The sequence below is a fragment of the Chelonia mydas genome, chromosome 8 (assembly GCF_015237465.2).
Source record: "Chelonia mydas isolate rCheMyd1 chromosome 8, rCheMyd1.pri.v2, whole genome shotgun sequence".
Lineage (NCBI taxonomy): Eukaryota > Metazoa > Chordata > Testudines > Cheloniidae > Chelonia > Chelonia mydas.
In genome coordinates this window covers 72,928,565-72,955,686 of record NC_057854.1, presented here as the reverse complement: position 1 = coordinate 72,955,686, position 27,122 = coordinate 72,928,565, and the positions used below count along the sequence as shown (strand labels likewise).

Below are 27,122 nucleotides of genomic sequence, written 5' to 3'. Positions count from 1 at the left end.
TTTACTGTAATGTACATTGATAGTTAAATTGCTTTTGCTTCCTAAAGGATTTTTTTTGTAAAAACCTTCCATCAATTATAAATTACTACTAAATGTCACTTTCTGAGATTTATTAGGGGAGTGCATTTACTAATTTATAATAGCATATTCAGCAAATGGACTTTGTTCCGTTGACAATAAAATTGAAAAGTTGAAATGGTTTCCTAGAAACATATATAGTACTAGTGAAAAATGAACTGGCATTATCCCATTATGTCAGTGAAACATAGTCTGCCTTGTTTATGTAAAATTTATAGCATTTGTTGATCCCCATAATCAGAAATTTAGATATATTTGGTTGGATTTATTTCATTATTTTTCTGATATTAAAAACGAAGTAAACCCTCTGTTTCATTCTGTATACAACCATGGCGGATTCTGTTGCTCTAGAGTGGAGATCAAAGTCCAACGTCATATGGCAATCCAGTTAATGATTAGAGGAGCCCTGGCTGTCAGTTGATTACATTTCAGATTATTTTAAATTTACATTCTTTAATTTACCTTATCTAGTGCCCAGTTACTCCAAGACCCTCCAGTTACTCTGTATACCACCCCTTATATACAGGAGCCTAGGTTGTAGAAGACCCTTGTGGACATCTAAGATCTTGATGAAGGACATATTTCCCCTTTCTCTCCTGTGTCAATTGAGCAAAACTTGCTTTGGTCAGGAGAGTGTAAGGAAACTCCTTCAATGCTGTTCATTAATGAGATATGGGAGGTTGTTGAAATAACACTAATCTTTTCCGCTTTCTCCTGATTACTGAACATGCCTGCTTCTGACTCAGGAAGCAAGGTCTGATGGGTTTTAACCAAGTAGGCTATTTTATTACATGTAAAAATCATCTAGTGGCAGTTTTACTGTATGAACAGAAAATGAAGTGCATTTTAAATGAAGATTTTTATTTTAAAATGCACTGATCACAGTCCAAAACAGAAAGGTTAGCGAATGTGATCAAATATGGCATTAATTAAAATTTACAAGGATTGTTCAAGCTTTGACAGATCTGAGCTCAGCTCAGTGTAAGTCCCACAGTACCAAACATTATTCTCTCTTGTAAACCTTCAGGGCAGCAAATATAATTTTTAGTTTCATTTTTAAAAATTTTGCAATATTGTGCAAGCACTTTAAAATACTACTTTAACAAATATCGAGGGAACTGATACGTCCTTTTGCAAGCTGAACAATTTACCATAGTTGTAAAAAAATTTCCTGTCATATGGCAATTTAATATTTTTATATATTTTGATGGAAAACATATACAGTATTTCAGATATTGTACATTGTCACTATTTAACACACACACACCCCTGTTATTTCCACTCTTTTATTGCTGTAAAACATTTTCTCAATGGTATTGACATTCTCTGCTATCAAGTGGCATTTTAATTTGCTTTGTTTTTTAATTTAAATTCACGAGTAAATTGGCAAATAATATGCACAGAAGCTGAGTATGTTGGATATTTTGTTTACCTGCCCTGTCCAGGATTTCACTCAACGGATATTTGAACAAGGCCATAAACAGGAAACGGCTCTCATTACTCTGTGCTTTGTGCATCATCAAGACTCCCCATCAGCAACTGTGTGTAACAGAAAACAAATTAAAACTGTAGGGGTTTTCTTTGTTCACTGTTACCGTTGTCCATCTGAAATGAGCAGAAATGCAGCTATGTTGTTTATTTAATGTGAAGGAGAAACCCAAATATCATTCCATGCTATAAATCAAGGGAAAGTGATTCTGCAAACTAGACACATCAGATAATGGGTAGTTTTTGTCACTTATTTGTTAAAATGTATTATTATTTATTCTACTTCAAATTTGTAATTGTCAAAGAGTTTAATGCTGTGAAAGGTGCCAGCTTGATATCAGTTTGAATGGAAATCCCAGCCTTAAAACAGGCCTATCATAAGAAATGGAAGTGCAAACCTCACTCATGCTTCTCTGCCAGTTCTTCTCACTGCGTGTCTGGGGAGATTACCTCTAGAAAGGAGAGAAGTTCAGTCTGTGTCCCCATTACATTATTAGAATTTACTGAGCTTGCTAGCCAGGGTGTTATTAATAAAGGTGGATTTTTAGGTAGAAAAGGTAGAAACTTGTTAGAAAGTTGCTTAAATGAGACCTCTAACCTTTCACGTATGCCACTCGTCAGCAGTCAGACAGTAATACCATTTGGTCACAACTGATGTGGTGAATATGAATCATTGATACATTGATTAAAGGGTCCTTTCTAACCCCTTCATGGTGCTCTGCTTGAGAAGCTTAACAAGTTTGGTAGGATCACTCTGAGTGTATGGCACGTCCCTGGGATATGGCACCTTGTTGGAGCCGTACCCGTCTTGTCTGTCATAAGGTATTGCTTTGTCCCAGGAGAAAATCCTGTTTGTTCTCACCAGTTTGTCTGTAGATTTTAATATTTTTGAGTATAGCGCAATGATCAATTGAACAGTTTAAAATGTAAAATTAAACTTCTAAGCTTGAAATGGCAGAGAAGGGATTTTGCAGCTTCCACGGGAAACCTCTCTATTTTTGTTCTATTGGGATATTAACAATCTTGAAGTGATGCAGTGTATTCCTAGTCATGATTAACCAAATTTTTGTATATGGTAGACCAGCCCATCATCATCATCAAATTCTTCTGCTTTGTGCAGTGTTTGCTGTATATTTTGTTTTTCTCTAAATATATATTATAAATACTAAAATTAATAAGTCATTAAATGACGCCATGCATTGTAATTCCATATGGTAAACTACCCATTATCATTTCAATGTAAGCTTTAATTGCCAGTAATTCTCTCAGCATAAGTGCACTTCAAATTTGTATTTTGCTGTTTTTGTGCTGATAGTGAAGTGCATTATTTAATTTTGAGTTTGTAAAATTTTACTTTAAATAATATTTTAAAGATATATTTTTAGGAATAAACCTTCACTTCCTAAATGATGATTGCATGTGAATAACTTCCCGTTTCTTTCTGTTTTCAAATGAACTGTTCAGTGGTCGGTGAAGATGGTAAGCCTGTGTGCTGATCTGTCTGCTGTACTTCTGATAAAATAGCATGAAATTAATCTTTTGAAATTGTTTCCATATCATAATTGCTTTGAATCAGGTGCTGAAATGCATTTTCAGATTTTTCACCTTGTATACGTGGTCTTTCTTTTTAATCATCCATGTACAGTGTGAGCTAATTAGACCTGTGATCTGGATGCAGTTTATCTATGACTTAGAGTGAAGGTGGACAGATTTCATGTGTTGGTCATAATGAAAATATATTTTATGATGTATCAGGGATTGATAGAAAAGCTGTCATATAGTTATATGAAAAGATTGTGCAAGTTTTATAAAGAAGGAAACATGAATAAGAATAATAAAGGGTCTTTTGAACTTAATTTGTAGTGGTTGAAGGAAAAATACATCTCTTTCCACTTGTATTGCCAAGCTCTCAATTTGGATGAAAAATTCCAACACACGCCTATCGGCATTTAGTTTCCTGGAGTGAATCAATGATATTCACAATAAGAGTCCTGTTCTTCTAATTTTACTATAAGGTACCACTAATGTAAAAAGGCGGCAGGGTGGAGGAGAGGGGCAGGAGGAAAGTTTTGTCCTTTCTTGTTTCTTTATGATGCGTAAAGAAAGCAATATGGTGGCGGCTATGTTTTTTACATTAGAAATATCAGATCTTGATTTCCTTCGTTGTACTGAATGTCTGAAGTAGTAGTGGAATGATGATATCACAAGTGACAAGGGACTGAAAACCATGCAGTTGAGAAGGGAAGAAATCTTGAGACACATTGTTTAAAACTTGGTGTGGGCTGGTGTTGGGTCAATGAATGCCCATTTAACTCAAAATCCTGACAGTTGGGAGAACTGCACTGCTTGTTAAATTCTCCCCTTTTCAGGTTGCCTTTAATGCCAGATTCTTTTTCAGGGTTTAAAACAAACAACCTTCTAAGTAACTAGCACATGAAGAATGCAGCATTTTTATCAATCGGTATTACTGTATTAACCCTAAGGCTTGAACCTTTTTTTTCTCCGCTCCCCGAATGCATATTCTCTTTCTCTCTCTCTCTCTCTCTGACATGCATGTCTGTCGTTGAGGTTTGGGCTTTTGGCAACAACCTCTTAAAATTCATATGTATAAATACCCATGCACACTTAATTGAGAGGACATATGGGGGCTTATTCCTGCAATATACTAAGGTGAGGGAACTCATAGTGCCCATAATCCATATTTTCTGTAACTTATTTGGTAAAAGGATTTGAGCATTTAAAGTTAGTTTTTATGCAGAATTTCAATAACCATCAATGTTTGAGCAACAAACTGTTCTTCGAGTAGTGTCCCAATGGGTGCTCCACTTATTTTTGGATGAATACCACGACTGTATTCTTTTCCTTTGGCAGTATCCAAGTAAAGTGGAAAACAGACACTCTAGGCAGAATGCAAACCATATAAACCTATTGCTTGCTGGATTTCAGTTGTAATTACTATTTGGTACAATATTTCATGCTGTCTGTTAACTTACTAAATTGGCTTTGATTGCAAGGGCTGGACTAGGAAGACCTATGATTCAGTTTTTCTGTGTAATTGTTTACAGATCCATAAATTATTTATTGTGGACCTAACCCAGCTATTGAAGAAACTGTCAGCATTTCTGTTGACTTCAGTGGGACCAATATTAGGCTGTAGGCATAGTTGTATCTGCAAAGTAACTTACAGCAACTAAACGTTATTTTACAGAAGTATATATTAAGATAATTGTGGAAATACTGATGATGGGGTGTAGTTCACCAATGTTGATAGAATTTAGACAGTATGAAAAAATGTTTTTTGGTTAGATACTGATATTGCTCCTGTTCATTAAGTGATTGTTGTAATATTATGAAGAATACTTTGAACTGGCATTACTGTACATGAAAAGTACTTAGGGTTACAAATTTTGCTGACTTGCACGTTTACCAGATCTGCCGTGGGCAAATTAATTTGCATGATCTATACTATGAAACAAAGAAACTAAGTCTAAATTTCCTCACAGCTTAGCTGAGATGGTTATTCATTTTGATTTATTTTCTGCTAGTGTGTATTCTAAGTCAGTTTATTCCCCATCATGTATCACTCTTGTGATATGTATCCTATAAAGATTTTATTAAGACTTCTTGTTTGATTATTTTTTGACAATGCCTAAAAGTGCGCTAGGCACTTCAGGATATACATTGAGGGAGAGATGGTGAGTCTTTCAAAATGCCTATAATCTAACTTGTCACATGATGTGACTGAACAAAACAGTAGGGAGTTGACAGAGTGAAGAACAAGGACTGTGACACTATGATCATACATACTCAGTTTAGATGTATGCTTGATATAGCCGTGTGTATAGTATAGTTGCTAAGAAGGTTCATCCTGATACCTCATGTCAGAGAAAACTGTTTGTGTGTGGATTGTCAGTAGAAATAACTATAGACAGAATTTTCCAGTGTTTAATAGTATTTAACTTTGTTGCAGGGTCCTGCGTTAGAAGATTTCAGTCATCTGCCACCAGAACAAAGACGTAAGAAACTGCAGCAGAGAATCGACGAACTCAACAGAGAACTACAGAAAGAAACCGACCAAAAGTAAGTGTGTCCTTCACAGCTTACTCCATTTTTTTGGACACCCTTATCTTTATGACCATTTCTTTCTGTGTTTCTTTTTATAAGCCAGAGTTTTCAAAAGTTAAACTACTCTAAGTAGTATGTCAATTGTTGGTCTGTCCACCTTTATAGTATATGTGCTCCATCGTTATCAACTTTGTTGTTCTAGCAACTGAGTATCCGTTTTATATTATAAATTATAAATACTGTATCTAGACTTGTGAATGCTCAACAACTCTGAACATCGACCTTAGGTCTGTCAAGCTGGGCATCTAAAACTAGTGGATACATTAGAAAACGTGGGCATTAATTCTTAAGAAACGGACCATATGCCAGGAACCAGGCAGCGGAGGTGAATTATAATGAGATTGAAGATGGGTGGAAAGACTCTGTATTTGAACTCTGTATGTCTTTCAAGGGGGAGGGCAGTGGGGGGGAGGGAGGCGCATAAGCACAGTGGGATGGAAGACAGGATACTGGGCTTTGCCTTTAGGGAGAGGCTAAGGAAATGAGGGCCTTATTTTACTCCGAGAGCGGAGGATGAGGGGACAGGACTGGGGCAGGAGACAGTAGCTTCTCTTGGGGCAGGAAAGAGAGAATTTTTATATTCGTCCTCTGTGTGTCTACGATGGTGGTGGTTATTTGTGTTACTGTAGAACCTAGGAGCCCCAGTGATGGACCAGGAACCCATTGTGCTAGGTGCTGTACAAACATTGTTTTAGTATTTATTGGACTGTTAAAGACAAAACATGTTGTAATGTAATTGTCACTTGTAATAATTCCTGTGCATTCATATACCTCACTACAGGGATGCACTCATCAAAATGAAAGATGTTTATGAGAAGAATCCACAGATGGGAGATCCAGGCAGTTTGCAGCCAAAATTAGCTGAGACTATGAGCAACATGGATCGTCTTCGAATGGAAATACACAAGAATGAGGTTAAAAGCTATTAAATTATTCCTTGGAAAGTGTATTGAAATAGGAATATGTTGGAGTTCCCTGTAAGTCACAAACATAGGAACCAGAAAATTTCTCTGTTTGAAGAAGTTAGCCTGATTCAGTTTTCCATGGAGCATCCTTCCCCCTCGTATGTTGATGTAGCTAGACTGAGATGATATGCACTGAGTAATTTAATGTAAATTATTTTCTACAGACTTATTTGTAAGTTATTCATGTTAAATGGTTCAAGATGTCAGTTTTTACCATTTTCTCAAAACCACTCCTGAGTATTAAACTAAGATGATAGCTTTGTGCTTCAAGCCAAGTAAATAGGAAACTTTGCATGATGAATTGGTATTTAGCAGATATCTATATATTTATTGGCACCTAAATTCTACACTGTTAAGTGTATTTGAAATCGTACATTTAGTGATATATAACATTTGCTGGTTGAGAATTCTCTGGTAATATTGACCCCAGATATTTTCTGACTTTTTTCCCATAAGGCCTGGCTCTCTGAAGTTGAAGGTAAAGTAGCAGCAAGAGGAGACAGAAGGCACAGCAGTGACATCAACCACCTTGTAACACAAGGAAGAGAGAGGTAACTATTTTAACTATTCCTTACGTTGAAGCTTTACTGGAGTTCTCAGTAGATTTTTTTATTTTTCACAGCTATTCCCACCATGTCCATCTGGCATTTAAGTGTGAGTGATACCCACCTCTTCTTCTCCCACATTCCCAGATACACTATGTATGTCCTTCAAATGGCATCTTTTGGCCATGAGGTTCTAGGTGTTACTTCTTTTCATACTTGCCACTTCAGTGAAATAATGAATTTTCCATTAGAACGCATGAGACAGAGTAGTCAGGTTTTAGGTAATTCAAGGTGAAAATGGTATATGACATCACCGAAGGGTCACTCTTTCAATTAATGTCCCCTGTTGACTTCTATAACTTCCCAAACATTTCAGATTTTTTTCCCCCATTTCGCTCCTCTGTCAGATCATCCCCATTGCTGTATCTTCCTTGTTAAATGTTAAATTTGGGCTGTTCTAATAGCAGAGTTCAGTTCAAGCCTTTAAAAAACAGCTCTGCTCCTTCAGAAAATAACATTCATTAATACTTAATCCATAATTAAATATTGCCAACCTGTTTTCCTGATGTGTTCACACTGATAGCCTAGAACAACTTTGAACAACCTTTTCTGAGTTGCACTAGGGTTCCGATATTTTTTTAGATATGGAAATGTAACTTTTAAAGTTGTGTGGGTGGTTTTTGAGAAATATACAGAGTCCTTAACTCTCCTCGTTGCATTATAGCCCTGAGGGGAGCTACACGGATGATGCAAACCAGGAAGTCCGAGGCCCACCACAACAGCATGCACACCATAATGAATTTGATGATGAATTTGAAGACGACGATCCCTTACCAGCTATAGGACACTGCAAAGCAATTTATCCTTTTGATGGTAGGGTTAACTCTGTATATTGTGCTTATTTGATTTTAAAAAACAGAACAAAAGACTGATGGATTATTTCTTACAAGAATCTTGCATCCCTGTTCTCTTTGTTTTAAAAAAAAATTATATTAGCAGCAGCGTTAAAGGTCATGAGAAGTATTCCATAGATCAGTTGAATTCTTTGGCAGAATAGTACTTTTATATTGTTGTAACACAAATATTAGAAAAACAGCTACTGGCGTATATTCAGCTTTACCACATGAGACCAGATTTTTGTGTGCAAGCCTATGTTTGTCCATATGTTCCCTTCCATAGATTATCAGTACTTCCTGTTTATATAACGCTTACTTTTAAATCGTGTCTGAGCTGTGAGACTTTTTTTGTCTGTTTTCCCAGGTCACAATGAAGGCACTCTGGCAATGAAAGAAGGGGAGGTTTTGTACGTTATCGAGGAAGACAAAGGAGATGGATGGACAAGAGCTCGAAGACAGAATGGAGAGGAAGGCTATGTGCCAACATCATATATAGATGTAACTCTAGAGAAAAACAGTAAAGGTGCAGTAACCTATATATAACAACTAAGGTGGCAGCTTACTACTCTACATTCCACAGGGAAAATACTGAATCACACAATTTCATAGAAAGTGTTAGGATATCTGAAGGCATTTGTGTGGTCTGTTGTTCACTGTGTGAGCTTGGCTAGAGACATTTTTTTTCCAGAGATGTTAGTACTAAAAGTAAAAAAAAAGTCTTAATTAAATTAAATTGCTCTGCAACATTTGCCTTATTTCTGCATTTACCTGTCTGAGGTCCTTTAGTGTTTTCATTTTACAAATCATTGGATCCGCTCCATTGATCAGGTCGTCTTGTTTTTATACTACTATTTTTAAATCCATTTTTAATATTCATTTGCTTCAGAAAGTAATTTTGATAAAATTCTGTCTGTATAACAATATACTTGAAAATAACCTCTGTTCCAAATTGCAATTTCTGAAAACCTCTTTAGGATCTATTGTTCCTGCATCAGCAACTTTAACTACCATATACGTAAAACTCCAAAACAAAAAATAAATAAACCACTCTACAACTGACTGAGCTCAGTTACTGAAAGTGTTCATAATTGTCCTTGCTTTGTAAATATACTAGCAGCTTTCATGTCATAAAAGGGAAAACATTTTCCTATTCTCAAAGGTAAAAAAGCACAATCTACTCAGGATGGTCCATTAAAGATAGAGAAAGTACAGTATGATGACCTACCCTTTTATTCTCCTTCCAGCAGCTATGAATCTAGAATGTTGTCTATTTGATACTACTTTGGCTTGGAAATGTTTTTGATGTTACTATATGGTTAAAACATAAAATGTGTCTTTCTGAATTCCCATTCTCCTTTCCACTCTTGAAAAGCTCTTAGTCTCTTTTTCTGAGTTCTAGTAAATGTTTTACATTCCCAGTGTAAAGGATCTTGTACCATAGCTAGAGCCTTTACATTTAATCACTTGTGGGTTAAAATTCAAACATTAGATCTACAGCCATTTTCCTTACCTAATTTTAAATAATGAAGGATAGGAAGGTACATTGCACTAGTTTATTACTAGATAAATAGCTGTTCTGGAATGTATGTTGAGAATAAGCTTGAAAGGGCTTTTGCTTGCCATCAGATATGGTTAATTGTTCAGGGATTAAATAGAATGGCTATTCTATAGCCATTTAGGATGGTTGATTAGAATTGAGAAGGCTTCTCTGTTTTCCAGACGCTTTCAATAACTCTGTTCTTTTCTTTTTCCTCTTGGACTGCAGGTTCCTGAAGCGGGTTTCTGAGAAAATGGGCGAGATGTTGAAGGAGGTTACATGCAGCTGCTTTTGGGGGAGGGCATTAGGCTGGGAGGGCCAGGAAAAAGAGGGAAAAAGCAAGTTGCATGAATGCATGCAGACATACATTTATTCACTAACATTCTTGGCATTTCCATACATAATTAAGAACATGTTACAAATTCTTAAATTTCTGAAAACTCCATTATGGCAGAATAGAAAGGCAACCAGATTTTAAATAGTTCAGACTCATGGTCCTAAGTTCTGAAAGATGTACAAACTGTTCATCAGTTTGTATTACATTTTGGCTGTCTCAGCTGTCTTCTTTTCCTACCCCATTTTAATTGGCAATTGGAACCCTGTCATTTGTCCACATCTGCCAGTGCCACCTCCATGCTCGCCCTAACCTCCTCCTGCATGTCTAGAATTGTCAGGCACCCCTGCATAACACTTTATTATTTCCATTGCTTCTCATTTTATTTTGCATTTGTAGCAAAACCACTTTGTTTAAATATTTCCAGCACTAAAGTTTTCATCCCAGTGTCCATGCGTGCTGCTATAACTATTCCAATGCAACCATCGTTACATTCCAGTTTTCTTGGCATTATAACTGATGTAAACCTTTATGTATTTATGTTGATTTGGGGAAAAGACTATATCTCAGCTCTAGCCCCTGATGCAGTCACAGGATCTCCAAGAACTGTGGTTCATCTTCAGCACTTCAGTAGCCTATTGTGAGCACTGAAAACCCGGCATAACAACAAAGAGAATCGCCACTACAAGACAAACGACTGTTTTCAGAAGTCAACTGCTTGCCACTCAAATGCTGCCTTAAAACTAGAGAGTGCCTAAATCTGTTGATTGCCAATCCTACCACTACAGTATCCCACAAAGGGCTTTGTGTCTCAGCTCAGTATGACCGCCTGTTACTCTTTCCAAAGTGCAGCAGCTGCTGAGGTAGCCAGGGTAGGTGTTTGTTTTCTAGAGCTCTACCTTAACATAATACATGGTGCATCATAAATTTTATGCATTGAAACTAAAGACATGTAAAAAAAATTATGAAAACTCTTTGATTGTTTTTTAATTTTGGGTTATGAGGCTCCAGTGGTAGTCTGTTTTTAGCTGATGCTTCATTGTATGGACCAGTTGAAATTTGAGTGATACTTTGTAATGATCTATGTGCACTTTTACTTGTAAACAATTGACATTTGGATATGTTTATACGTGTAAATATAGCTGTCTGCAGTGCCCCTATTGCTTATGGTGTCTTTTCTCCCATTTGTGATTCTATTAATAAAATAAATCTTATCTGATTCAGTGGGGAACACTAGAATAGGGGACGTAGCGGGAGGGAGACTTGTATCATTTAAAGCTTCATAAGCCCAGCCACTTGCTGTTTGTGGAATGAGCTAATATTGTCTCTTTCACAGGGTTTGAAGCAATACTTGGACACAGCAGTGCTGGATTTTTTTTTTTTTTTTTTTAAATGAAAAATTCAGTGTTGTTAGAAATTGTACTACCAGTAATACTAAATCTGAGTGATTTCTTGTGTGGAAGTGTATTCCTTTGTTATGTATACCACTATTACACAGCTGACCTAGTGTATTACATTTGGGAGCTATTAAACTCAAGTTTAGATTTTTGGATATTGTATACAGGGTTATTTATATAAGGTGACATTACTCAATACTGACAAACTACATAATGTAGTTTTTTTTTAAACAGTGCTTTTTTATTTTAAAGTTAGAGAAGAGGTGGAAATGTGAGCTGATATTTTGGCTAAGAAGCCTTTGGTTGACTTGGCTAGAAGCCTCAGAGGTCACTGGTAACACTTCCTGGTAAAGAACTAACTGTTCTTTTCATGCTACTGTTTGTTTTTCTAAAAGTGGAATTTGCTTCCTTTGGAGGCAAATTGCTTTCATGAGGGATAGTGCAACCTGTATGAGGGTTATTAAATATAGGGGGAAAATTTGTACTTGCACAGCTAGTTCTAACTCATTCTGAAATTTTGAACATGAATTGTCTTAATCTTACATTTTCCAGTAATTTTTAATCTTTTTTGTGCACATGTTGATTTCTTAAATGTTAAATGCTTTGTTTAAAAATAGTGTTCTCTGTTGAGAATATTTTAATGGAATAAAAACTTTTCATGGTCAAGATAGCTTCCTTTTTGTCTTCTGTTACAAAACCATCCCTGTACATCAAATTTTTTATACTGATCCATTAATAGAGGGCCACATTATATCACCCTTATGTACTTAGAGTGGTACGTTGCAGTGACTTCATTAGGCCTACTTGTGGCATGAGGAACAAAAGTGGCCGAATCTGGCTCTGAGTTGCTGAAATATATATACAGGGCAGTGACTCTATATGCCACAAAGTGACTCTTGTGATGTGTAACTTTCAAATACAGATTGTTATATAAATAAAACTATAGCCACAAGAAACACCCGCTGTGAATATATTATGAGGTTATGGTGCCAATAGTAAACCTGTCTTGAACATAGGCTTGTTTCACCTTTTTTTAAATGTGGCTGTATCAGGCCTTCCCAACGGATTAAAGCATGAGTTTGCCATTTGATGGGCCAGATTAAAATCTGTGCAGGATGAGGTGTGTTTCTTTGCTAAAATAGATTGCTCAATCTAAGGATATGCCTCAAGGGTATCTCAATTACTTTCAAAGTCAATGCACAGGAATATTTGTTCTCCCCCTCTGCAGGAGGGATTTTTAAGTTTTTACACGCATTGAGACATTAGTGCAATTCTTCTAGCTAGCCATCCACAAGTAAACAATCTACCATAATCATATTAATGCCTCCCTCACACTACAGTAATTCATTATCGCTTTGTTTCTAATTGTTTACTTAGAGATCTGGCTTTTGGGCCTATCATTTAAAATGCCAAAAAGGTCATTAACTTGCGTTCTTTCGCAAGTGGAGACAGTTAGTGTGCCAGGTAGGTCTCTGGTCTCAGTGGAGGAGAGGGCCAGTTTATGACTCGTATAGCGTGAGGTCCAAAACTGCATTGAGCTTTGTTTATATTTAAGTGTGGCCCTGGAGGAGCACAGGGGTGATTTCCATGTAATAACCTCAGTTATTAGTTTGCTTTTCCTCCTTAGTCCCCATGTGGATTCCTCTCCCTCCCCCTCCCCCCCACAATTATTTGGGTATTTGCATAATTAACTACAGCCAACAGTAATAAAATCACCTAGCTAACTTGAGTGCAGGGATTTGTGTAACTGAGAAATAACCACACACTTCAGTGGGCAGAGACATTTCTAGTTCAGTGTAAGATTTTAATCAGCATCATAACTTTTGTCACTGAGGCTGTGGTTATTTATTTTTCTTGATTGCTTATGGGGGTCCTAATGAAAATCCAAGTAAATTAAATTTGACTGACTGTATTTTTATCTACTATTTGAACTTCCTGAAATAATCGTAAAGCACTAGAGATGGTTTCTCTTGTAGAAAGCTGATTTCATTTGACCATTATAGATATTGCTATAAAATATGGCAGAGGTATACTACTCTTACAATGGAGATGAGGCTTCTGAGTAAGCCCTTTCAAGAGTTTATCAATTTAAAAAAAAGTTAAGAAAAACCCATTAGCAGCCACGATCTACATTGCAGCCACAGCTGCACCGACTCTAATTTGCTGTCTCCCCTATTTCATAAAATACCATCCAATGTTGGTTTATTACAGGTGAGCTTTTCTAGTATCTCCATGACTAGTTCCTCAAAGACTTGAACTCCACCACACTTTGCCATCAGATTATACAGCTCCTCTTAATTCTATACAGCAAAGATTGATTGATAGATTAATCTAGCTACTACTTACTAACCTCTGTTTCCTCCTGTTTGCTGGAGAAGACCTGAGATACAGGTGCAAACCTCTAGCTGATGGTGAAGCTGAAGACATTTTAATGATCTTGATTGCTTAGCTATTTGTTCTTCTCATCCCCTTGTTTGGGGTTTTCCCCCCCACTCATTTCCAGCACACATGGCATAGTTTGTACTGGAGCCTGAACAACAAACCAGAACACTCCTGAATAGTAACTTGTGCATTACAAAGTCCAGAGTAACTTCTAAATACTATTTTCCTGGGAGACAAATGGTATCAGCTCATGGGTGCTATGTACCTTGGTGAAAGAATATATCAAACTCTACCCTAATCAACTAGTTAATTTTCTGTTCCACTACAGTCTCAGCCCTTTCTTCCCCCCTCGCCAGGACAGTATAAGAAGGACATTTTCTTAACCGATCACATTAGTTCCTGTGATTATAGTGTACAATGACCCACTGTACAGTATTTCACAAAGATATATTTTAATTCACAACTATGTACAGGTTCATATTCATTAAGGAATATCATACAACTGATATTTTCTAAAATACCTATCGTTTTTTATTTACAGTACACTGTTTCATTATTGATAACATTAAGTAAAACACCAATAGTAATGACTAGTAGACATCAATAGACACTTTTGTAAATCACAAGAATACATTATGCAGACTATCTTAAATTTGACTGTTCAAGAAATCATTAAAATGACATGGTTACATATTAATAAATAAATTATTCATTTAGAAATCAGTAGCTTTTAAACAATTCATAAATGTGCATTGTGCAATTTACAAGTCCTAAAGATCCTGTGAATGCTAGAAGCTTGTACAGTGACAAATGGGCAATTTCTTTTAAATGGCAAACTTGAAGTAATCATATCTTAAGGGTCCATTTGATATTTCATTGCTCTACCTGTTTCACTGGAGGAGGTTCTAATTTTCGGGAGAGTGCAGTTAAAATCTGGTTGAATTTCTCGTATCTCTCTCTCTGATTAACTTGTGCTCCTTTGCTGCCCCATAACAATCTCATTTGAAATTCTGTCTTGAAGATTTCACTCATCTCATCATCTGGCTGAAAACCTAATGAGGAAAACAGAAAATGCATAACTGTGTATGACCTGAAGAAGAACTCAGTGGTTCAACAGCTTGTCTCTCTCAAAATTGGTCCAATAAAAGATAATACCTCAACCACCTTGTCTAACCATCAAATTGGCTTTTACTTGGTGATGGGGGCGGGTTCTAAGGTTATTGAACTTTTCCAAAAGTACATCTATGCTCAAATGTTGGGTTCTTTTTATACTATCGGCTTTATCTCCAAAATAAATATTTGGAGATATTAAAAAGCTGGGTAAATACTAAAAAACACTTCCATTGGCCATGCTGTGGGGACATGTAGATTGGTTTAGTTAAAGATCATTGGCACAGGATATACTCAGAACCAAGGAAAACTTCGGCTCTTGATAGTGCGTAAAAAAAGTCAGACTAGGAGATCATAATGGTCACTTCTGGCCTTAAAAATCTATAAAGACTGTTAGGTGAAGAGGAGATGGTGTAATGGCAACTCCTGAAAAATGTAGAGCTCTCTGAGAGTATATATTTGCCTGCAATAACTTTATTTTTAATTTCCCTGCACCAGCAGAAAATCTGTTCAGTGTGATTAATATTGTTCATAGTTATTGCAAACACACAAGTGGAGTCAGAATTTTTTTTTGCAGGCAAAATGTAATCACCTGAGCTGGAATTTAGTCAGATTGGTGGGGTTAATAGATACTGGTTTTGAAGAGCTCTATGGGCTCTTTAATGAGAAGGGTCTCAGTTTTATGGCACTTCCGGAGTACAGAATCCCTGAAAACCATGCTGGGTCTTTGCTTCCTGAGTCAGAAGATAGAATACCATCTACTGAACCACCTGCTTCCCTTGCCAGTCGTCTAGCCACGTACTAAGCCACTTTGACCGATCTTAAATTATATGAATGGCTGCAAATTGTCATCAGCTCCTTATCAACATATGTTGAGAGTCCTCTTAGCTTCTTATGTGCATATTTACTTAAAAGGTCACAATGGCTCTGACCTAACAGATAAATGTGTATAGTGCAATTGCATTACCATGCTGCTAACTGGATAAATACAAAATGACTGTTTAACTCGAGCCAGCCTGATAATTCACATTAGAGTGTATTCGGCTACCGTGGCCTGGAAGAGACTTTGATTTAGGAGAATCGCAGCCTTGGGAGAGGAGAGAAGAATGTATTTCTTGCAGCAATTCCTAGTCCACTTAAGTGGAGACCTTCTCAAAGATATTCACAGTTCTGTACAACAAGAGTTCCTACAGAAGATGGGTTAGGAGGGTATGAGCTAGTGACAAAACTTCAGCTAAGGGAGAGTCAGACACAAAAGGAATGTAGAGGATTTTCTTTCGAGAGAATGTAACAGCTAATGCAGAGACTGATTCACTAACAAAAGGCAATAAGAAGCCATGTAGGTTTAACGTGGAAATAATCCTTTTCATACAGTACGTTTCCTTCTGTAGGGCATGCTGCTGAGAATTGCACACAGTAGCTGTAGCATCATGCCCTCAGACTAATCCAGTTGAGAGGGGGAGATAGGACAAAGGCAAATTCCTGGTCAATTTACATGTTAACTTTTCTCAGATTTGCCAATTGCTGAAGAAAAAGCCTGTACCAGATTTTCTAAGCTGTTATTTCAGTATTTCAGTTAATAAGAGCCTGGACTCTTGGGAGAACATGCAGTATCTCTTCATTACTTTAACAAAACACCTCTCACATTCTGCTCACTCTGAGAAATATTGAACTGGTGAAACGTGCAGCAAGATTTTACTCCTGCCAGTGTCCCTACCTTCCAGTATCTTTTCCGCAGTCATTCGGTACATGTCAGCATTTTGTGCTATAAAACGGGCTGTGGCTAAATGCTTGAGCATTATTTCACAGCTTTGGTCGGTGTTTTCCCACAGGTCCATCCCATCAAAAATGACAATCTGTCGCTCCATCAAGGTAACCGAGGGCATCAGCAGGGGCACGGTTATGTTGTTTTGGGGAGCGCACACGGACTCTGGAAGAGATGCAACACAGCCAATCAACAATCGTAAATCCTGCTAATTTACAAGCTAACTATAGTACAACATTCTTCCCTAAACCAGTTACAAATAGGATTTGTTTTGAGTATTTTTCCCTTCTATAATATGCTTCTGTAATCCTTCAAATTAGCATCCTCACTATTCATCCTTGCCCCCCAGCTTCCAGTTAATATCCTGATAAATCTAGAATCTACTGTAATGCTGCAAAATTGCAGCTGGTGCAGAGCAATAGCTCGCATCCCATCCATGTTCTCTGCTGAAGTATTAGGAATCGAAGGCTAGAGCCACACAGGAATTGAGTGCATCAGTGCCACTTTAGACACTTACGTTCAAAATTCAGATCTTCAAAACCCCTCTCAGCTGCCACCTTATCTTGAAGGTGCATGAAGTCCTTTGGTGCCTAAGTTTCTGCCATTAAAGTACCCTGCCTGTGAGCATGTGCACAGCCACTTAAGTCCTGATGCAGGCAGGATTTACAAACCAGGCATGCAGCTCCTGCTCCTCCTGGAATGTGGATGCAGCGGGCATGAGTCTGAAATGGGAGCAACAGCAGCAGCAGCTACACGTGGGGCTCAGAGTTTATGGGGCTCTGAGCCTTCCCACAAGTAGAAGCAGCAGCACCCCCGTGACTTGACAGGGCCGGAAGAACTAGCTCAGGTGGAAGACCCTGATCCGCTTCCTTCCTTCTGCATGAAGATTGGTTTCCCCTGCTGCTTCCCTCTCACCTCCAGGATGCAGCGTGAGTAAGGGTATGGCTACATTGCAATCAAAAGTGCGATTACGGCTCAAGTAGACATACCTGAGCTAGCTCTGATCTAGCTACCTTGACGGGCAATAACAGTGAAGCTGCAGCAGCAGAGGTGACAACAGGGGCTGGCTGCTCTAATATATATTCTGGGTCCCCAGTGGGTTTGTAGAGCTAGCTGGGGTGTGTCTACATAGGCTGCAGTCTCACTTCTGATTGCAGTGTAAACATATAGGTGTCTGCCACACCACTGCTCTTCCTCCTTTGCAGGGGGAAAGGGAGGCTCTGCACAGATTTGCTTTCTACTAGTCAGAATCCCGGTGAAGCAGAAGGGCCTTGTCAGTTCCCCTGCCCTCCTCGCACTCCATAGTGGGTGTGGGGAGGGGAGATGCTGGGAGCACAAGGGATGTTACACTCTGGTTTGGCTAGCTATGGACTTACTTGCAGATATGGACTCCTCTGATTTTTTCATCCCTGTGCTGTGTTCCATCACACACAACGATGCAGTGTCACTTCAGCGCATGATCACACATAGCCACCAGAATGAGTGAAACACCCCTTCTGTACTGATCTACTATACTGACTGGGCTCGTCTGAGGCAGTCGTACAGCCTGCCTGGTCTGTGCTATGGGAGTTGAAGGCATTCACAAGCTAGTGTGTAGGACTATGCTGAACTGACTCCATTTCTGTGTATGTCCGTTATTACATTAATGGAGAGGGGAAGCAAGGTAAAGGCTATTCAGACTGAAAATCTGTCATTTGCAGTAAAGGACTTAGTCTGGTTCCCTTAATGAAAACATATATGGTGAAGGCCAGAGTCACGCACGTCTGGCTGCAATCCCACGTGCTGCACACTCACCTCTGCCTTCATGCAGAGCTTTGCTGAACGGCTTCAACTGCTTTTCGTAAGTAACGGCAGTTTGGGTGTAGTGGTGCCGTAAAGTCACCCATGTTTGTTCCAACCTTGCGATCTGTTCAGATGCAAAGAAGAGAGTCCAATTTTCATTTTGCAACAATTCTTATGTAAAGCCACTATGCCGCTTCTGGCAGACACCAGAGGGTTAATTCGGATTGGTCTGAATCATCATAATATGATACCATCTCTTGTTTAAGCTTATGCAACAGTTTGCCTCTTCCACTGGATCCTGACATTAATAAATAACAATACCTTGATACAACTTAATACCACTGAATAAAACATCCTAGTATTTAGGCAAAATAATTGTGCGCTCCTTGGGGAAAAAGCCACAACCCAATGTTCTGTTCCCATGAAGTGGCCCTTTCCGGTCATCTGGGACAAGTTTCAAATCACCACAGGCCAAGATACAGCTAACAAATTCCTCTCACTCAAAAATTAAAGCAGCATTCCTGGTGCCACATCTGGCAATCTCTCCTTGCAACTACTGTCTCACTTTCCTTGTGTAGTAGTAAACTTTCAGCCAAGCATTTAGCTGATGCAATAACAGCATGTTTCTCTGCTGAGTGATTTTAAAAGGGCCCTAAACTTAGATTTAATGTCAGGGGGGAAAACATCAGGGTTTTTTTTTTTTTTACTGGATTGACAAATAAATAATTGCTGTACCATGTCCATTTGCACATAACAAATGCACATTTCTTTGTTTACAGACCAGCTATTCTAAATACTCTGTGTTTCTAAAGCTGTTATTCAAGGATTAGATATGAGAACTGTCTCCCAACTGGCATGCGTGACTGGAAAATTTTGTTTAGATAAATGTTACTAGCTGAATTCAGATAACATCCATTCTTTTGGTATTTAGGGTTTTTACTGCTGGTTGCTCAACTTTCTCTCATCAAAGTGTTAATCTCAAAAGGTCATCTATACCCTGCAGGATCACAAAAAAAGCTTTCACCAAAGACCATAATAGAGATATATTCAAAAGAGGCAAATTTCTGTAATTGCAAAAAATAGTTATTTGTTTCCTAACAAATTTGTTGGTTTTTTTAAATAGTACAGAAGAAATGTCTTGATGCTATCAGACCCGCCTTGCTTTAAAATAAACAGACCATTGTTCTATAAAGCAAAGTTTTCTTCTAGTCCTGGCATTGAATGGAATGAGATTGTTACGATCAAAAGTATTGTAAGTTCATAATGGCTAAACATATCTTAGCTCTTATGACCATCTGTCTGTCTACATGGGGATGGGCCTTCTATAATGCCCATTCCTGTCACCTCTAAGGACTTGTCTAAGGGCTTTAAAATGTTGAAAAAAATTAACTAATGAAAATTAAGCTCTTTGAATACCATAAAGGGAACCTTGTTTTACCTGTGGCATTTCAAGTGCTTTCATGATAGCAGAGAATGCATACAAATCCCCCAGGGAGTCCTTCAGTTCCATGGCTACCTGGATGATCCTGTTTAATGTTGCAGCCCTCTCTTCTAAGTTTCCTGTGCAGCCCAAAATATCCACAGCTATTCCGATTGCCATGGTGTTGTGTCTAGAGAGAAGCAAGTCAGTGATGTCTAGAGTAAACTAATAAATGATAAGAAGTGATCAAATAACAAAGGCAACGCTTAAAAGACCTTAATGTCCCTAGACAGGATTAAATGGATGTTACTGACAATGCTGCTGTTACATGGAGCTCAGTGACAATGGTACGCTTATGTGATATAGACTGACTATATATTGGAGGCTTCAGGGAACAGATCTGCCCTTATGTTATTGCACACCTGTGATGGGGTGTCCACTTCACACAGTTCCTGAAGGGGTAAGGTGACTAGGTAAGCCACTTAGACTGCACCTAGAGGAAGAGCCAGGGAGCAAGGATTAATGAGAAGAGGCTCAGCTGGACAGGAACAGGTGGGGCCTGTATTAAGCCCAGGAACAAAGAGCAGCAAGGGGAAGTAGTTTGCAGTCACTGCCTGGGAGAAGGGAGGTGTGTTTGAGGCAAAGAGATAGGTAACCTGCAGTTACTCCCTGGGAGGAGGGAATTTGGGCTGGTAAACCCAGGGAAGAAGGAGAGCCAGAGAGCTAGGAAAGGCTCAGGGGAAAAGCAGTAAGAAATAGAATAGGGCAGACCTTGGATGCTGAAGAGAGGGCCCCAGAGCTGGAACCTGGAGCAGAGAGCTGGAACCTGGAGCAGAGGGCGGGCTCAGGTTCCCCTACCAGAATCAGACTCTTAATACCTGGTTTTTTCCTCCAAGCACTCCCTCCATGGAGTTGCCTGATGATCTCCAGGAGTCCTCCTAAGCACAAAGCTGTACAATATCTCTGTGTCCCAAACAATTGCCTCTCAGTGGATTTCAACATAGTATACAATACTGTAAAGTGTTTATTGGGGAAGGAGGGTGTTTCTACCTGGAGATATAAGACACACCAATACCAACAACAGACTGATATTCTAGCCAAGTGTCACAGAACTGAAGCACAATGTAACAAGAATGTATACCTTTCAATTATGTCCAAGCGCAACTGGTGTCCATAGGGCAATGTAATGAGCTCCAGACCTGAGCTCACTCCCATCCGCCTCCTCATCTCTTCAGAGACCTCTAGTATCCTAGCAACCTGTCAAGTGCAAAAGTTCACACACACTGATCCAGGAAGTTGACTTATTTAAGGAAAGGAGGAGTTTGATTCCTTCGTAGTGTTACTCTAACTTGCTGTGCAGCTAGAACACTAATATAAAGCCATTTAACAATATCCCCGTTAAACAGAAACATGCTGAGTACATTAAACACAATGAGGTTTTGTGCAGAACTTAGAAATGCTTTCCTTTAGTGAGACAAGTGTATGAAAACAAATAAGAATTATGGCCAAGAAATAAGGACTAATTCTTTGATCTGGTTTTTAAAAAAACAACAGAAAACAAGCAGCATCATAAGGAGATTTTCTTCTAGAGAAGAGAGCCGTAGGGCTTGTGTCAAACCCACAACAGATCTGATCAAGCACTCTACCAAAAGCAAATCCCCACACATCCAACAAAAGCACGGAGTGGTCTCGTGGCTCGATCTTTGCTCTGACGCGAACGCTCTGTGGCCAAGATACATAATCTCTTTGCCTCACTTTCCTCATCTGTAAAATAGGTATAATACTGTAACACTGCTGCTTCTCCACGCCACAGGACTCTTGTGAGGATGAATTAATGTACACAAAGCATTCTGAATTTGGAAAGGACTATGTGAGTGCTCCGTGTCTGACAGTAATTCATACCAAAAAAAAAAAAGCCTCTATTTTCCCTCCCTACCGCATTAGTCCTTGCCTTTCAAATACATAATGATTATTTGCAGTTTGCTACATCTATAAGACCTATTAATCTGTATTAATCTTAATAATGTTCATATTATCTAAGGAAATACTTACGGGTATTGTTTTAATGTTCATATGCTGACAAATTTCTAATCTAATATGCCTCTCTATCATCATAGCATCTAAGTGCCAACCTCTATCTGTAGGACTGTATTAAGGCAATATGGGGCCTTAGGCACACCATGACACTGGCTACCCCCCAGACGATCCCCATTCCCTCCCAGAGAGACAAGAGTGGTGGCAGAGGGCCTCATGGAGAGGCCAGGGTTAATCTGCTTGGGTGAATAGATCAGAATCACTGCTCATCTCCTCCTGCCATACACAGATCCCGACTTGAGTGGAGTTAGTGTGTGCCACCAGAGCACTAGGTCTGGGAGTTAACAGCCCATTGAGATGAATGGGAGAGTTTCTCCTCTCACAGCTATTGTTCCAGGCGTTCTACAGACAAGCAGACATCACTACCTCGGTTACACCTGGTAAATGTTTGAGTGTTCCTCCACAATTCTGAGGGCTACAAACTTTATTTTTTAAATGAAAGCTGAGATTCTGATGTAATCAGACTTCAGGAGCTGGGGTCCTATACACAGATCTATAGTGTGCAGGCTTTAATCTGGCCCTGTTTGTATGCAAATCTGTTGTAATACTTTAGAATTCGGTGGTACCAATAGTATATAATCAATTCCAAACAAATGGCAATCCTTCAATCCCAGCAGCACAGGCAGAGAACAAGCTGTCATTGCATCTAAATGAGTTCGATAGTCACAGGATCAGGGGGGAAAAGCAAGATCGAAAGAGAATGCACAGGCACTTTGATAGGGTCAAACTGAGTGAAGCATAACGTAGCCATCAGAAAGAAGCAACTCCAGCCACATTTGTTCCAGGTCTTTTAATGTTCCATCATGGAAGCAGAGTTCTTAATTAAGTTTGCTAGGCTAATTACGGAAGCTAAGATTTCCTATTAAACTAGGGTATATCTAAGGGAATTACTTCAGTCAACACACACTTTTGCTATTCGATTGCAAGCCATTCTTCTTGTTATAATGGTTTTAAAATTCCATTTTTTAAAACTTTATCTGCGGTAGAAGGAGAAAAGGTACTATATTAGTTAGATTGTGCCGGGCTTTGAAAAAAAAAAAAAAGGGTTAGAGAAGTGCTATTATTAGAACTATTAGTTTTCTGAAGAGGCTTAGAAAACAAGGCCTACGAGGATCGTTTGAAAAACTGGGCATGTTTAGTCTTGAGAAACGAAGATTGGGGGGGACCTGATAAGTCTTCAAATATGTTAAGGGCTATTATAAAGAGGACTGTGAACAATTGTTCTCCATGTCCACTGAAGGTATGAGAAGAAGTAATGGGCTTAATCTGCATTAACTGAGATTTAGGTTAGATATTAGGAGAAACTTTCTAACTATAAGGGTAGTTAAGCTCTGGAATAGGTTTCCAAGGGAGGTTGTGAAATCCCCATCACTGTAGATTTTTAAGTTGGACAAACACTGTCAGGGATGGTCTAGGTTTAGTAGGTCCTGCCTGATGACTTCTCGGGGTCCCTTTTAGTCCTATGCTTCTATAATTCTGTGACTGTAAGGAAGCCAGATTCTGGCATTTCTTCCGGAAGGGTGGTGCAGCGGTGTAGCTGCTGAGTGGAGGTTCCCTGAGTCATTCTGTGTATGAGGAACAGATGGGCATCGGAATGGCTCAGGAGGGCCTAGGGAAGCACATTCAGAAGCAGCCAGTGCAACTGCCTCAGAAAGAAACATTGTATGCTACTTCAGCATCTACTGGTGGATGCCAGCAGGTGGTTACGGTGAGTGTGCTAGCCACACCCCATACCTGGTTAATCATGCTCCCTTGGGGCTGTGGAGCCACTAGTAAGCACACTAGCATTGGGGGAGGACTAGCAGTAACATTTTGTTGGGGAAACTGGCACAGCCTGGTTCTTTCTACCTTACAGTGTAATATCCGTGTTAGGCAGGTTCACCTGTCATTACTCAATACACCTGAAATCACTGCTGCACTGTTTGTTCATTTTTATGGCTGACAGTAGTCACGTGTCCCATTCGCCAACCTGTCTCCTAAATGAGTCTTGGAGACACTGTGCAGTTCTCCATGTAAGCTATTAGAAACCACGGGGGGCGGGGAAGAGCCCTTGCTAGGTCACTGAGCACGCAAAACTCTCTTCTAAATCTCATGCTCAGTGAGTGGCAGATGAGACAAATGCTGTACCTTGATGAGGCAAGTTTTACAGCAAACATTGTAGAGAAGAGTTTGTTTTGAGTTATAACAAAATGATAGTCACAGCATTATCCATTTCTGCCTCAGGAGGAGCCATTGCCCCTCTCTGGATATTGGGCAGGTGGTGTACATTTCTTTAGCGTAATTAGAAACAATATCACTTCTCACAAATATAGTTCCCAAATGACTGACTGAATTAACTGATGCACTGATTTCACCTCATGTGAGTGCACAAATATGCCGTTTGAAAATCACTACAATGCACCATCTCTTTGGCCTCCAGCGCCCTTTGGAAACTAACAAACCTTGATTATGCTTTCACAGTAAAGCACTCCTAACAAGAAGCAGCAGGGCTGGAAAGGCCTTTCCATTCTTTCTGCAGTGGGCTGGCTGGTGCTACCGTTATTTAGACTCAATCAAGAACCACTCAATTCCAATGACTGTATAATAGACTGTATAGAAAGTTTAAAGGGGTGTAATGGAGCTGATGGCGGTAAGAAGGAAATGCTATTTGAAACTGTGCACATGTAACGCTGACAGACCCCGGTCGTTGGGCGGTGGGATTGAACCTGGGGCCTCTGGAGCTTAATGCATGAGCCTCTATCACATGAGCTAAATGCCACCTGGCTCTTAGCTAAGGCTGTAGAGCAGACTCATTAATTGCTCTCTCAGTGGTATCAGTGCCACTAGATGGGACAGAACACCACACCCAGGTGGTGTGTGGGTTACACACAGATCATGTCATTCGAATCACAGGCATTGCAATTATGACATATCCTAACTCCCCTGGATTTCATTAGACCCAGTGCTACTGATTTCAATGGGAATTGGGTGCCTAAATAACTTTGAGGATCTGGAACCAGGTTCACACTGAAGAAGTGCGAGGCATACCACGCTTCGTCTCAAATGCTGTGTTTGTAATGGATACAGCACTCAACCATCCACTTCAAATGACTTAGAATTCAAATGGGTTTCATGTTCCCTTTAAATAAAATCATTATCCTATAAAAAGGGCTGTTTGTACTTGAATTTCTCTCTTCTTTTTTCCATGTTGCTGATTCCAGAATCGCTGCTCAAAGATTTGCCAGTATAACCAAGCCTGCCTCCTTGTAAAAATATCTGTGTGCTTCTGATGCTTACCAAGGTGTGCAATAGAGGGTACAAATGGCATGTGAGGAGAGAACTGCATCTAAAGGCTCTGCAGGCCCATTCCACTACCTCTCATCCTGTCAAGGCCCAAAGACCCAAACAAGGGTTAGAAGAGCAGTACTCAGACAGGAAGCTAAAACAGATTGTATTCTATTCAGGTTCTTAGCTCATGCCCACCATTTTGGTATCTGAGTGCCTTCCAGTAACATGAGCAATGTGTGGTGTCCTCGCTCTCTGATATGGGATTCATTCCTTCAGAATAAATACCATTTTTCCTAATCTCAGTTTCATGATTCAGCATTTCTGCTGTAAATAAATCTACAACAAACAAAGAGAACATCAAATTTGTGTGGAATGGAGGGAAATATAGCTCTAAAATTAGGGACAACTAAGAAGGATTTTTGGTCCAGAGACAAATTTGTAATCATTCTTCCTAGGCTAAAAGCTCTTTTCCAACCCTACCCCTTGACAAATCCCTGCAAGTCCCCCAAGTAAATATATACATTACCTTAGTCCAAGATCTCTCCTTTAATTCTTTCAAATCTCTGTTTTAAAAAAGCTTAATCTGGCAGGGTATCCAGTGACATGCAGAAAAGTTAATTCCCTTTACAATTATTAAAAACCAAATAATTACCTTGCAGTCCATTCTAAGCATATGCCGGGCAATAATCTTTGGATTACTGTTGGTGAATAGCTCCTTAACTCTTTTTAACATTGGTGTTTCAAGTGGCTTGTTTTCAGGAGGAAGAAGTTTGGATTCAAAATCATTTGGTTTAAAACTGGATACTGTCTCAAGAACAGGTGCTACAAACATGCTGCCTTCTTCAGCCATCTCAGTCCAAGCTGCTAATGGATCCATTGAGCTCTGTAAGGCATCATCTTCATGGATCAGATAACTTGTTTCAGAGTTCCTGAATGAGAGCAATCCATTCTCTTTAGCTATCAGATGCTCCACATAGCTGCTCTTCTGAGACAGAGGTTGCTGTGTTGCTCCACAGTCTATGGAAGTGGCAGGGTTTAATTCACAGTAGTGTGCCTCTGAACTGTGCCAAGCTAAAGGAGACTGAGGTTGCCCCAGCAAGGGCACTTTGTTGGGTTTAGGCGGAGGCTTGGGACAGAGCTGGCTGTCCGATCCTCTAAGAGCTTCTCCTACTGGCGACTCGGAAGCGATCCTCTGAACTACTGTGGGGCTTAGAGTAGGTTCACTGCCTGTTCTAAATGCAGGGAAATTTGAACATGGGCTTGTATCTACTTCAGGTAACTGGGATGGATGCCTTGAACCTGTAGGTGAAGAACAGAATCATTTTTTATGATGTAATAACAGCATCTAAGGCAAAACTACATATAATCCTGAGATCCACTTTACAGTTCTTTTTTGTTGCTGTGGTTGTTTACTGGGGGAAGTGTTTCAGATTATGTAAATTCTTCATTCTGTCAAACACTGTTTAAAACGTATATTTTAAGAGATGAGCTACCAAGCAGATCCTCACAAAATCCCAGATACAGAGAGCAGCTGGGCTGTAATGTCACCCTGTGGTAACACTGACAATAACCCACATCCCCACAGCACACAAAGGCTGTACAGTCAGAGCTGGAAAGTCCTGGCTTGGAATGGGAGTGAGTTTGTAACTTGATCTGCCAGATAAAAATGGAATCTAGCTGCACCACACGAGGCCTGTGAGTCATTTTTAAGAATGACATGTTTTGAAAAGAAAGAAAAACTTCCTTAAAGTGGAGTCTGGGCATGTAGTGAGGTATGAAAAGAATGAACTTCAGGGATTCTACTTCTGTAACCCTAAAAGACAGTTGACTCAAATATGAGGGAATGTGTGTACACTGTAATATTTACACACATAGGCCCCATCCTGCAGTTACCACACAGGCAAACATCCCATTGACATCAAATGAGGGCTGGCTGC

The 27,122-nt window shown here is 39.2% G+C and overlaps 2 protein-coding genes across 4 annotated transcripts in view; one reads left to right on the top strand and one right to left on the bottom strand.

Moving 5' to 3' along the window:
• Positions 1-12,031, top strand: part of FNBP1L (formin binding protein 1 like) — a 99,712-nt gene extending 87,681 nt beyond the window's left edge. The window contains 6 exon segments of the mRNA XM_037906732.2: positions 3,031-3,045; positions 5,537-5,646; positions 6,473-6,605; positions 7,113-7,207; positions 7,926-8,074; positions 8,462-12,031. Of these exon segments, the coding sequence (XP_037762660.1) occupies positions 3,031-3,045; positions 5,537-5,646; positions 6,473-6,605; positions 7,113-7,207; positions 7,926-8,074; positions 8,462-8,640 (681 nt within the window). The 3' untranslated portion in view covers positions 8,641-12,031.
• The window catches only part of BCAR3 (BCAR3 adaptor protein, NSP family member), a 96,340-nt gene continuing 80,518 nt past the window's right edge, over positions 11,301-27,122 (bottom strand). For 2 of the 3 annotated variants that reach the window (XM_043521495.1, XM_037907684.2), the window contains 6 exons: positions 25,838-26,484; positions 20,966-21,081; positions 19,843-20,014; positions 18,417-18,528; positions 16,575-16,787; positions 14,183-14,799 (listed from right to left, as the gene is read on the bottom strand). In XM_043521495.1, coding sequence (XP_043377430.1) covers positions 14,621-14,799; positions 16,575-16,787; positions 18,417-18,528; positions 19,843-20,014; positions 20,966-21,081; positions 25,838-26,484 — 1,439 coding nt within the window. In that variant the 3' untranslated portion in view covers positions 14,183-14,620. Of the gene's footprint in view, positions 14,800-16,574; positions 16,788-18,416; positions 18,529-19,842; positions 20,015-20,965; positions 21,082-25,837; positions 26,485-27,122 lie in introns of all 3 variants that reach the window. The other variant, XM_037907682.2, reaches the window with a different exon arrangement.